Genomic DNA, 12,376 nt, shown 5'->3' with positions numbered 1-12,376 from the left:
TAAGAAGGCAATATTTCTGCATTCAAGAGTCTTGTCTTTTAAAAGATGTTGCTTTTCATTGCTTTGAGAACTGAACAACCTGGAAGTGATGCCGAGGGTTAACCCTGGTGGTAAAGGCCTCTCTCGCTTCACCTGATTCAGGAGGAGATTCATGTCTCATCATATAAGCTTTACTAATGGTCACATATTTTAATTTGATGCTCTCATGGCTCCTCTATATTCCTCTATACTCATATCTACTTTTTCTCTATTTTCATGTCTATCTTTTGTTCTGTCCCCTCTTGTCACACACTGTATTCTTTATCTGAGCCGTGATAAAGTCAAGCATTGCTATGTTCCCATTCCATCTTCCCCATCTTTATGTTTTCAGTTTTCTTTTTCCTTACTAATGTAATTAGGTACAACCAAGTCCTGTTCATTTCTTCTTTGAATTTGGGTGCTATAAGGAAACAGTTAATATCTTTCTTAATAACGAATTATATGCTATTTTACAATATAGAGAAAAGACACCTTGCCCTCTCTCTAGCCTCCAAGCAGTGTGTGAAAAACCTGGGATGGAGGCCCAGGAAGAGAGCATCCCCCTCAAAAAAATCCATTCAGTGGTGAAGCACCTTAACCAGGTTGGAGAGTCATCACAAAACAAATGAGCATTTTTTTTCTAAAACAGACTCCACAGATAGCCCTGGAATAAAGATCTTTGTTTGGCAAGCATCTGTTCTACTTCCAGAATCAACTCAACGTCATTTCTTTGATGAAGTTTCCCTGACCCCACCACATAGTCAGTTTTCATTTCTCCCTTTGTGCCACCACTTTATACACAAAGCCAATAATAACACCGATCATACTGTTCTGCAAGGATTTATGTGCCCTTCTCCAGGACTGAACTGCAAAGTCTGAATGAAATTAGTTGTTTTATTTATCTTCATCCCCAGCAAATAAGGCAGTGCCAAACACAAAGCTAAATGCTCAGAAATGTTGGTTGAATGACCTACACTAAATGATCTCAGAAATCCCCTGCAGCCTGTTGATAAATCTAAGTACATAAACTGGTATTTGGGGTACATTCTTTGTAGCATACATATTCACATTCAAATGAAATGAGTCAACACATTCAATACTTACAACAACTTTAACATGTTTGGATAGATCTCTAGAGCTTCTCTGTAGAAAATCAGAAAAAGCTGCCTATACCACAAGGAAATAAAAAAAATCTTAATTACATGGTTATGACAAATCCTTGTTTACATATTTTAGATAGTTCCTAATAATGTCTAAACCATGCAAAAATACAAAACAGGTTCTCCTTTGGCTGAATCCAAAGTAAAGTAGTACAGTGGCCGTCAAGTTGAAATCTTTCTCTATGTTTTCAGACTATAACCTATAATAAACTTTAAGATCACAGGAGAGTGGAAAAGGAAACAATGTGAAAGGTCAGTTTGAAGATTCACTTTGACTGCCTTTCCTGACCCCCTACTTGTCCACAGAGTGCAGACATTATTTTGAATTTGCCACTAGGAGTGTGTTCCTTCTTTTTCCTTTCCTTTCTGGCCATCTACCACCAGGTATGTCCCTGAGAAGAAGGAGAGGGCAACAGGAGATCCCCTTTAATTTCGTATATGCTTCCATGAGAAACCTTCCGTGCTCTGTCAAGTTCCCATCCAAACATTAACGCCCCTGTGAAAACTACATTCCTACCCAAGGCACTGCATTCATCTTTCAGTCTACCTAATGTTTCCACCCTCTAGACTGTCTTTGATGTTTTTCACATTGCTCCTTGAATATTAACCACTCAGAAAAACATTGAGCCTTAGGACTTTAAAGTTCCAAAAAGATGAACACTAGCTCTCTTTTCTGCCAACTAAGAAACACCTCTTACTTTTGCCTTTAAACCAAGACACTGAACAGTAACCATACACAGACATACAGGTAAATATCTAACATGTATAATTATTTTCAATATAGTTAGCATCTCTATTAACAACAATTACTGTTCAATAATATGTAATAATTATAAAATCATATATATACTTACCCCTGCATAGAACATTTTATTTCGAAAACGACTATTGAATTTCTCTGGATTTGCTTCTGTAAAAGGGAAAAGGTAGTTTTGTTATAGGGACCTCCATAAAGGTATTCGCTTAGATTAGTACCCCTACTTTCTTCCCACCTCTCCCCTTCCCACAGACCCAACAGACGCAACAGCTTCCTTATCATCCTGTCCTTGGTTACAGGCCAGTGCTACAAATGTGTAGTCTCAGACTGGCAGCATCAACTGGGAGCTTTGTTAGAAATGCAAATTATAAGGATTTATACCCCAGACCCACTGGATTAGAATGCTTAAGGAGGGGCATCTAGAAATTCATGGTTCCACAAGCTCTTCACGTGATTCATATGCACATTAAAGGTTGAGACACTCTAGACTCTATTCAAAAAAGAGGGTGGGCAGGATACAGGGCAGGGATGTTGGCACAAAGAGGGAGGAAGTGTAGGGGTGATTATTTGCTTGGGCCTCCACAGGGCATTTCCTGCATAAACTATGTATACAGCTCCTAAATGTAACTGAATAGGGGTAATTCAGATAAAAATTAGGAGTTTGCTTTCACCTTTTGCAAAAATTCCTAACTACCATCTGCACTCCTGTTTGTAACAGGCCTAAAAATTCATTTGGTTTAGTGGAGATCTGTAAATATATTTATGCAGATGAACTGCTGAAAGGATTCAAGGCATAGGACAGCAAAGGCTCTGGCTGAAAAACCGTTTAATTTTGAGTTTGCTCTTGTGTGTTGCACAGGTTGAGGACCACGAGAAGATTAAACAAGAATCTGCATCAGAGAAATGGTCACATGAATTCAAGGGATTATAAAATCCCCGAATGAACTATTATTCCCTTACATTCTTTCTAATAAAATTCCAAGATATTCCAAAGGAATTCACTGCAGTGTTTTGCTCTTTTACCCTTATGCTCATTCACCCCTTCTGGGGATAGATCTTTCTCCCAGTCACTTCTCATCAGACAGTCGGCTGATTCAGCTGCACCTCTCCAAGTCCTAACCATATTTTTGAAGAGCAAATGCCAACAATTGTTGTCTAGATAAAAGTAGCAAAAACTCTCTATAACTGGGCAGAATAAATCATACAAGATCTCAGGAAATAAGCCTGGACAAATGATTATTAGATTATTTTCATGATTATTAGAATATAAAAGTCAGCACATGACATGGAAACTGGGTCAAGGTTCTCAAACTTATAAGTAGTATCTTTGTAAATTAGCTCTTGAGAGTTTTAATCCATTTACAGCTTCTATACTGCAAACTTCTCCTTAACCATTCACTCTGTTCTACCACATTAAGTACTCCAACTCTAGAAACAAAACCAATAGTAAAAGGTTAATGATGGAATATACTAAGCAAAAAGAAGATAAAAATGGTACTAAGTACTCTACTTCCCTGATCCCCATTCTTGGCCTGAGACTTGACCATTTTTACAGTCTGCACCTTGTTCAGGACAAATGTGGCTGCTGAATCCCATGTTTGTTTGTTTTCTTTTACCTTCAGACCCAGATTTGGCTGGATACCATTTTCAGTTGTATTATCTCTTTCTTGCTTTATGGAACTAGAGGAAAAATTACAATTTTGTTGCCATGTAATGTAATTTATCATGGGTACATAGATCTTAATTTTAAAAAAATCAGATCTGGCTATCAAGCAAGTCATAATGAGAAATTGAAAATGGTACCCGCAATTCTTTTCAGAACTTTTCAGGGCACTGATGTCCACAGTTATTAAGTGAATCATATACCAACTATTAACATTTACCTTTTTCAAAAATAATTTATAGTTTGGAAAATATTACCATCTTTGTGCAGTTTTCCTAGGAGCCTTGAAGAACTTAAAAAAAGGTTTTTTTCTCTCAGGAAATATGTTTTTTCTCTCTTACGAGATAGAAAATGTTCTGTAAGACCCAAAAAGACTGGAATACATTTAAGAAATAAACTTAGTTTTGGTGATTTCTTTCACATAATTGAAGAAAATAACTGCCACAGATGTAATTTAACTAGATAAAGTTCAGTTAAATAAACAATCTTAAAAAATAGAGATCTAACAAACACTTGCACTCACAGAGGTGTCCGAGAGAAAAAACAGAGGTAGGGAATCACGTAACTGCCTTAGCCGTGAAGGCAGAAATGATATGAGGTAAATTCCGTTCTCTCTCTGCAAATAGTATAATGATACTATTGACTCCCAGATTGAGCCTGCCTTGGCAAATGGACCCTTTTCCCATTTGCATGTCTACCCTATACCAAGGACAAATCAGACTCAGAAACAAAGACTGGCTGCGACTAAGACAGATGTCTGCTAGTGTTAGCACCTTGACACTTGCTGCAGAAGCCAGGTGGTAAGAGAGAAGGGACAGCCTGCAAACATCAGCACTCAAACCATTCCTCATTGGTTATTAAAAGGAAGGGGTTTAAAAGGTGAGTAGCAGAATAGGTCTGATTGGACACCAACATAAACTGCACCAGTTTTCTATTTCTGCAAACTTGGTGACTTAAAACATCCATTTATTTTCTTGTAGTTCTCTAGGCCAAAAGTCTGGACTGCGCTCTCCCAAGTATTCTCCTAAAGGTCTTAGAAGGTCAAAATCAAGGTGTGAACCTGCAGGGCTCCAATTTGGAGGCCCTGGAAAGGATTCACTTCCAACCTTATTTAGGTTGTTGGCAAATCTATTTCCTTGTGGTTGTAGGAATGAAGTATTTTTCTTTGCTGGCTGTTGGCTCGAGCTCATTCTTAACTTCTGGAGGCTTCTTGCATTCCTTAGCTTGTGGTCCCCTTCAGATCAAAGCCAGCAATGAACGTCATCAAGTTCTCCCACACTTGGGATCCAACCATCTTCCGCCACACCTCCGACCTCCTGTCCTACTCCTACTTTCTGCTCATGTTATCACACTGGGTCCACTCAGATAATATGGAATTACCTTCACGTCTTAAGACCACCTGTTATCACCTTAATAACATCAGCAAAATCTTTTTGCCATAACAAGCATGACACCACATGGCAAAGGCTATGGAGGCCAAAAAAATGCCCCTTACTATCATCCACCTTCTGGCCCCCATGATTCACATCCTTCACATATGAAAAATACATTCACTCCCTCCCAGGTCCCCAAAGGTCTCATCCCTATTACAGCATCGACTCAAATTCCAAAAATCTCATCAGTTCAATCTTCCCAAATCTCATCTTCTAAATCATCTAAATGGTTTGGCTCTAGATGTAATCCATTTATAATGATGGTGAGGCTCTGGGTATAGTCCATTCCATTGATTTAATATAGTAATCCCATCCTCATAAACAACACAATAGCAGGTGCCATCAGAATGGGATCCTAAACCCTACTTTTGTCTGTAATCGGTCCTGCATGTAAGGAGATATTTGTAAATATGAGTTAACACTATGTTCATAAAAATTAACAAGCAATTTGAACTCCACATAACTCACCCATCCTTCTTATTATCTTTATTGGATAGTTACCCAACCTTACAACTTCAGTTCTACATAGATAAATGACTCCAAAATCTATGCCTACAGTAATCCAACATTGCCACCTTCCATTTAAATTGTATATATTTTTTAAAGTCTTTTTTTTTATTCCAACATCATCTCCCATTAAGAACAAATATTTTACCAGTGCTATCTTTATTTTTCTAACACAATCATAGAATTCTTTCATTATGAAATAATGGTCAGCCAGCCTACCTTCATCACAGGCTCATCTGTCCCTTTGCACTTTTCTTTCTGGTCTGAAATGCTCTCACCCACTTTGCTTCTCATAGACATCACATTCCTTAATTTCCCATCTCTCTTACCTTCTACCTTTCTGGAAACTTTCCCGTGATACCCTCCCCCTACCAGCAGTCTGCCTAAACTCCTGTATTATTTACCACCTATACAACTAGTCTTATCCTTACCAGATATTCCCTTCTGCTGTTATTTATCTTTTATATATACAACCTGTTTCCCAATTAAACATTCCATCACTGTAATAAACACTTACCAAGATGATCCCTGGATGTGGCACAGAAAATACAAAAACAAATGGTTTTTTGCCCTCATGGAGTTTGGAGTGGGGGAGACAGGTCAGAAAATATATATAAGATGAAGGGGGAATCCCACATAAAGGGAATGATCAAAAAAGTGTTCCAGAGATAGGTACACCTGAGTCTTAAATGAAGAGTAGGTGCCACACAGAGGCTCGAGATGGAAAAGAATGTCACAGAGAACCTGAGACAGAGAGCATTTCTCAGGGACAAACTGTGTTTGAGTCTCAGCACCTAGACAAGCATCTGGCAGAGTGTCCTTTGCAAGTGATGGTAATGATCAAATTTAGCAATCCATCGAAACCTTTTTTAAGAAATCTGTCTGTCCTCCATACGAATCATGAAACATTCATAATCCTTTGAAATGTGCAGACCTGCATGTCTCTGTATACTCAGTGAAAATAGTAAATCCTAAATAAAATTTAAATACTGCTTCCTCTAGAGTCATAATTGCATTTCCTTGACCTTGTAGCATCAGGTTCAACTCCTCTGAATAAGTAACTTCAATGAGGCAGAAAATTTAAGCATCCAGTCTCAGACTAAAAGTTTGATGTGTTTAATATCCTTCGTGTCCAAAAAAAATGACAATCTAATTCATACAGCAGGCAAAGTGAGACCTAACTTTGCCACTTGATAACCGTAATCATTCTTAACGTGGCTATACATTAATAGATTGGAATGTTTTCAATGTACCTCCTCAGGTACTGTTATAATGTAATAATGATTAAAGTACTGGGCAAGACTCCAACTGACAATTAAATGGCCAATTCTATTCATCTCCAAATTCTGTTCCAAATGACTGCACTTTCTGATGCACAAGCAGTTCAACCATGTAAGGTTGAGCCACCTTAAGAATAAGAAAACATTTGTTTTCCAATCAAATGAAGTATAACCTTTCTGATCAAATTAAGAAAACCAAATAATTCAAATGCTTGCATTCTTTCTATACAAAGTCAATCACAATGTTAAGAATATTTTCACTCCTTGCTTGATTATCTACAGGTAATTCTAAAAGCATTTACATAATAACACTACCAATAAACTGTCTCAAAATAAATGTCATGTGCGTTTTCCCTTCTAAAAGAAACACAACACAGGTAATAATGCAAAAATCTGCATTCATCGCATGTCAGTTTGATGGGCTATTTCAGGTCTATCCCCAAACTGTTCTTGCAATTAAATTTTTCAAGAGTCTGCCTTAGTGAGATTTGTATTTATTACTCATCGCATGCAGATGGATTGGCATAATGTCCAATTTAAAGTGCTATGCATTTTTTTGGTTAATACCTAATGCATTATTCTACTCAAGCTCATTTTTTTAAATAATGACTCTCATGAGGCTGGGAGTTATTCTCTAAGGATTTTATGGCAAATGATACAAGTTTTATCATCAAGTCTCAAGCTGTGAGTGGCTCTGTTTGAGAACAGTTTGCAGAGTCTCAACTATGAGTGTTCTTGGCTTGAGAACAGCCACTCACTATCTACCAATACAAGTCAGTCAGTCCACTTGTATTGAAAATGTGACCTGGCTATCTTTTCCTTCTGCTGGTGAGCTTCATATTGATTCTTGAGGTAAAACTACAGGGAAAATCCAAATAAACAGAAAACAGAATACAGAATATATATATATTTGCTTGATATTTGTTTATAATATATAAGCTTGATATTTGACTATTGAAGTCAAACTACAGGGAAAATCCAAATAAACAGAAAACACACACACACACACATATATATATATATATAAAGTATATGTATACTTTATAATTGAAGTATTTGTACTTGAGTAATTATGCTTTTCATCATAAATAATGATTTTTATTTAACACAAAAAGAATAGATTTCCAGATACTAAAAAGTCCCCACCTTTGCTCTAGGCGTATCAACCAAATCTGGTTCCAATATTTTATGGATATTTATTTGTACCCTTTCTACATCACCTTCACAAATGTTGCAGCTGTTTCTCTCAGTCTACATCAATTCTCCCTTATCAGCTCTTCAGCTGATTTTCTACAGGTAATTAATTTTTTCCTCAAAGGCTCTGGTTTACCTGCAGGACAAATGTTCGCAATTTCATTCTGTATTCGTGGAAGCACTTATACTAAGCCTCAGCAACAAACTGTTCATAGATTAATGCTTGGCATTTTTTATCCAATTGTTTTATAATCTCACACATATATATAAAACTATGTATATATACATATGCACCATAATTTGCATAGTCTTCTCTAAAATGAAAGAGTCCCATAGCTTAAAGTAAAAGAAGGTCACCTTCCCACAAGAATTATCTTCGAAGCCTGCCCGGTCTTTCCACATTAACATCTCTCTTTCTGCTCCTTTCTTACTCTGAGGCATAGAAGTTCATCATAATGCAAGGAAATATATCAGTAGGATAACTTTCAGATTCATTAGATAAATATCAGGCTCCCCTGAATGAGCTCATTGTGAGCCACTAACTCATTTAGGCCTCCATTCATGCCAGGCTGTCTATTTTGGGAGATACATCCATTAGTGACAACTGTGTTATTTTACAAATCTTGCTAATGAACTTAAGAATTTTACTAGCAAGTCAGATCTGGAGTCTTCTGAAGAATCTGAAAGGAAAAATGGGGTAAGAAATGGAGAAAGAAATCTCCATTTACTTCCCCAAATTAAGTCTCCTTAAAGACAGGAAGGGCAAACTGGTGATAAATGTCGGCCCTAACATAAGACCCTCTGAATACCTTATCTCCAAGAACTGTCTATGGCACAGAGGTGGGGAGGTAGTGGTGTATTTGATTCGGTTTCTGATTTGGCTATTTGTGGTTATGTTATCAACCAATCTTTCTATCTGTGATTTTCTGGCTAATCAGAAAGAAAAGCCGAACTATGGTTCTCTTTTCAACCAGTATTGCTTTTATTTGGCACAGCATTTGACCCTCAAAACTTCATGAAAGTAGAAAGGCAAAATCTACCTAAACTGCTGAATTCAGTAAGAGAATTACAGGTTTGGACTTTGGTTCCCTAGTGTGTTCTAACAGTCTTCACCCTGTATAGCTCCACTCATCTTTAGTGCATTGGAGTGTTATTAGAATTTTCTCTGCCTTTATTACTGGAATCCGAACATTTGAATTCTAGCTTTTAAGACTCTGTATTTCAACTTTAGTGAGTTAAAACCACTTCTGCTCTTGACAAATCTGGAAGAAAAGAAGTAAAATAATCCTTCATTTTTTTTACTTTTGTCTCATAAGTTACTTAACTACCCTAGAGCCTAGCATTATTTTCGTTATATATTAACATATTCATAAGGGACTAGGTACAGATATAGTTACAAATATAGGAATAGACACAAATGTTTAGTCTAATTACAATAAGAGAATTTATGAGAGAGTTTAAGAGACACTGAGTCAACAAGTGTAGAAGACGGAGGCTTCAAAGTATCAGCCTAAATCCTAAACTTTCTCAGCTCTGAATGGCATAAGAATTTTCAATAAAATTTACTTAACTGTATGTCATTATTTCATCTTTGTTCTCTTTCAAAACTTGTTTTGCTTCCCCAGTACTGACTCCATCTCTTTGCTTAAATTGACCCTCTCATCTTCATTGATCCCCCTTCTATCCCATTCAGGGGGTGATCCCCAGCACCTTCTACACCTAATGCAATCACCATCATACCCTTTTCTTCCAACCCAAACCGCCTATGGCCCCTCTACTGTTCTAAGGTGTTGTTTCTTTTATGCACATGGGGAGGACTTTTATGTTTTTGCTAGATTTCAGTGGGCCTGGTTATGAAGTGTTAGACTTGAATGATTGTTTTGAGAAGCTATGACTATCCTAATGACACTAGTGAAAGAATCTCTATCACTTGCTAGTAGTTTATTAACTTCAAAATTTCTAGTCATACTTAAAGATTAGCAGCCCCAAGACCTGGAGCAGACCTCCGGCTGTGCCCTTTCCCATTTTTGAGACCCTAACCATTCAGTCTCAGGGTCCCATTTATAGTAAGTTCCTATCTTGTCTAGTTCCCAGGGTCCTCATGAAAGTTAAAATGAAACAACACTGAAGCACACCATCAACACGTAAGTGATATGCAAACAAAAGGGAACATGCAAAACACCTGCTGGAAACTTCCTCCCTGGGAGATGGAAATGGGACGTTGTCCTCACCTCTGGATTCATGGAACTCCAGTGTAACGTGGGCATCAAATCCCAGGCTGAAGTAATTATTGAAAACATTCAGAGGAAGCTGCAACGATGAACAAAAAGGTAGAAGTTAAGTTGTGTGTAACAGGAGGAAAGAGAAAAATGAAGCCCTAAAGCCAGACATCCATCTCTGGGGCAGTCCCTAGGAAAGATGAGTCACAACCCAAGGGAGAGGGAGTTTACATAAAAAGGACAGGATTTTTTAAATTAATTCATTAGTGAAAGCTCAAATCAAATAATACTCCCAAGAATTTTAAGTAGTATAGAAAACAAGAGACACAAATACGAATTATTAAATTAGAACTCTCCTTGTGGATATTACTAAGAGAACCTAATTAAGCTGGGGGATGCAGATTTGCAAAAGTTACAAAGGATGACTCACTAAGCAAACCAAGTTCAGTTGTAAGGTCATGTCTAATCCACTGAATCAATGGATACTCTTTGAGAATTTATGTTCAGCATATTAATATTACAATTTAAAATGAATAATATTTAATCTGTTTATGCTTCACCTATTTTTAAAATTACATATTTTGATAAAAGTTATAAGGAATAAGGCACTGGGAGACATTCAGCTATTCTTGATCTATGTACATATATCTCGGTATGATTCAGGTTCCTAGTAAGTCTATCAAGCCTCATATCTTGCATATGACCATGAAATACGCAAACATAGACACACAGATACACACACAAGTCTTAGCTTTCCTTCCCAGAGTCCTCTGGGCCCCTGAGTATTATCGCTTCAAGTTCAGTAAAAGGAGAGAACTATAAAACCTAAAATCGTGCATTGAAACCTCAAATTTCGTTGTGATTTTAAGGCTTTGATTCACTGCTAGAACAATCAGAAAGGCGCGTGGAAAATGCCAGACGGGAAATGGTGATTCTTCCACTTTTCTCTCTGCAGCACAGAGTAGAAGATAAATGTTAAAGTAAATAGAGAGGTAATTTTATCTCAACTTGGATAATGTTTCCAGATAATTATCAGGTTTATCCTCCAGACAGAAATATACTTCTCTTCTATTAGAAATAAGTGTTTAACCCTCAATATTCCAAAAATAAGTGTATTACAGTGTTTCATGTGTCAAAGTATAATTTTCTATTTGACTAGAGTGAGAACCTTGTCCCATTAAGGACAAAATGGAATGAAAGGGAGAGTGAAAGAGAGATATTAATACAGAAAGAAAGAAAATGGATTGCCTTGGTCTCCAATGGAAATAAAGAATGAACCTTTCATGAAGGGTCCTGGGTCAGAGCTTAAAATAATGATTCAGAGGTCAAATCATCCTTTAGAAATGGGTACAACAGAGAACGTGGAGAGAAACTAAAAACAGAGCAATGTCAACATCACGACACCCTCTCCTGGCTTCATATTTGAGAATGTCCAGTTCCTGCTCTTAAACAAAATACCAGTCCTTAGTAATGACAGCAGAGACTGGGGATCCTGCCAAAACCACAGATACGTTCATCTCTACCATTTTTGTTCTTTTGGCAACAATTCTAACTCATGTCTTAGCATCTACTGATAACTTAGTGGAACATCTGGTCACCATCCCCTAAATCATCCCCCGATTTAGTCTGTTACTAAGTTCTTCATCATAGTTTCCAGGAAAAATTGCCCTGACTTCCTACACATCTCCTCAAAGATCCATTTTCAAAGCCCTTCAATTATCTATATTATTGTTCCCTGGTGGCACCAAGAAGTCTTTCCATTTCTTAAGCTGTTGGGAAGAGATTCAAATACAAATTTCAGTTGGGGGCCTAACAATTCTACATTTAGTGTGGAAAGAATGTTACAGTTTCCATATGGCACACTTTTCACTTTGGCTGTTTTCTATCCAAGTTCTGTAAGTCAAATACATTAGACATCATATCCCAAGATAATACTTGCTGTTTAAAAAACATTGTGACATTATGAACTCATGATCAATTAAGAAATCATGATATCTACTGGAAACCTTACAAATTCTGGATCATGGTTTAGGTGAAAAACAAAACAAAACAAAACAAAACATGAAGACAAGGTAAAACATACTTTAATCCACTTTAGCCAAATAAGAAACTTGACTATTTATCATAATTGGTCAGGATCATGGC

At 37.0% G+C, this 12,376-nt stretch overlaps 1 protein-coding gene across 1 annotated transcript in view; it reads right to left on the bottom strand.

Moving 5' to 3' along the window:
* Positions 1-12,376, bottom strand: part of DGKI (diacylglycerol kinase iota) — a 403,345-nt gene that overhangs the window by 143,023 nt on the left and 247,946 nt on the right. The window contains 3 exon segments of the mRNA XM_073238393.1: positions 1,123-1,185; positions 2,033-2,088; positions 10,244-10,322. Coding sequence (XP_073094494.1) covers positions 1,123-1,185; positions 2,033-2,088; positions 10,244-10,322 — 198 coding nt within the window.

The sequence above is a fragment of the Manis javanica genome, chromosome 6 (genome assembly GCF_040802235.1).
Source record: "Manis javanica isolate MJ-LG chromosome 6, MJ_LKY, whole genome shotgun sequence".
Lineage (NCBI taxonomy): Eukaryota > Metazoa > Chordata > Mammalia > Pholidota > Manidae > Manis > Manis javanica.
This window is presented reverse-complemented; position numbering and strand designations above follow the sequence as displayed.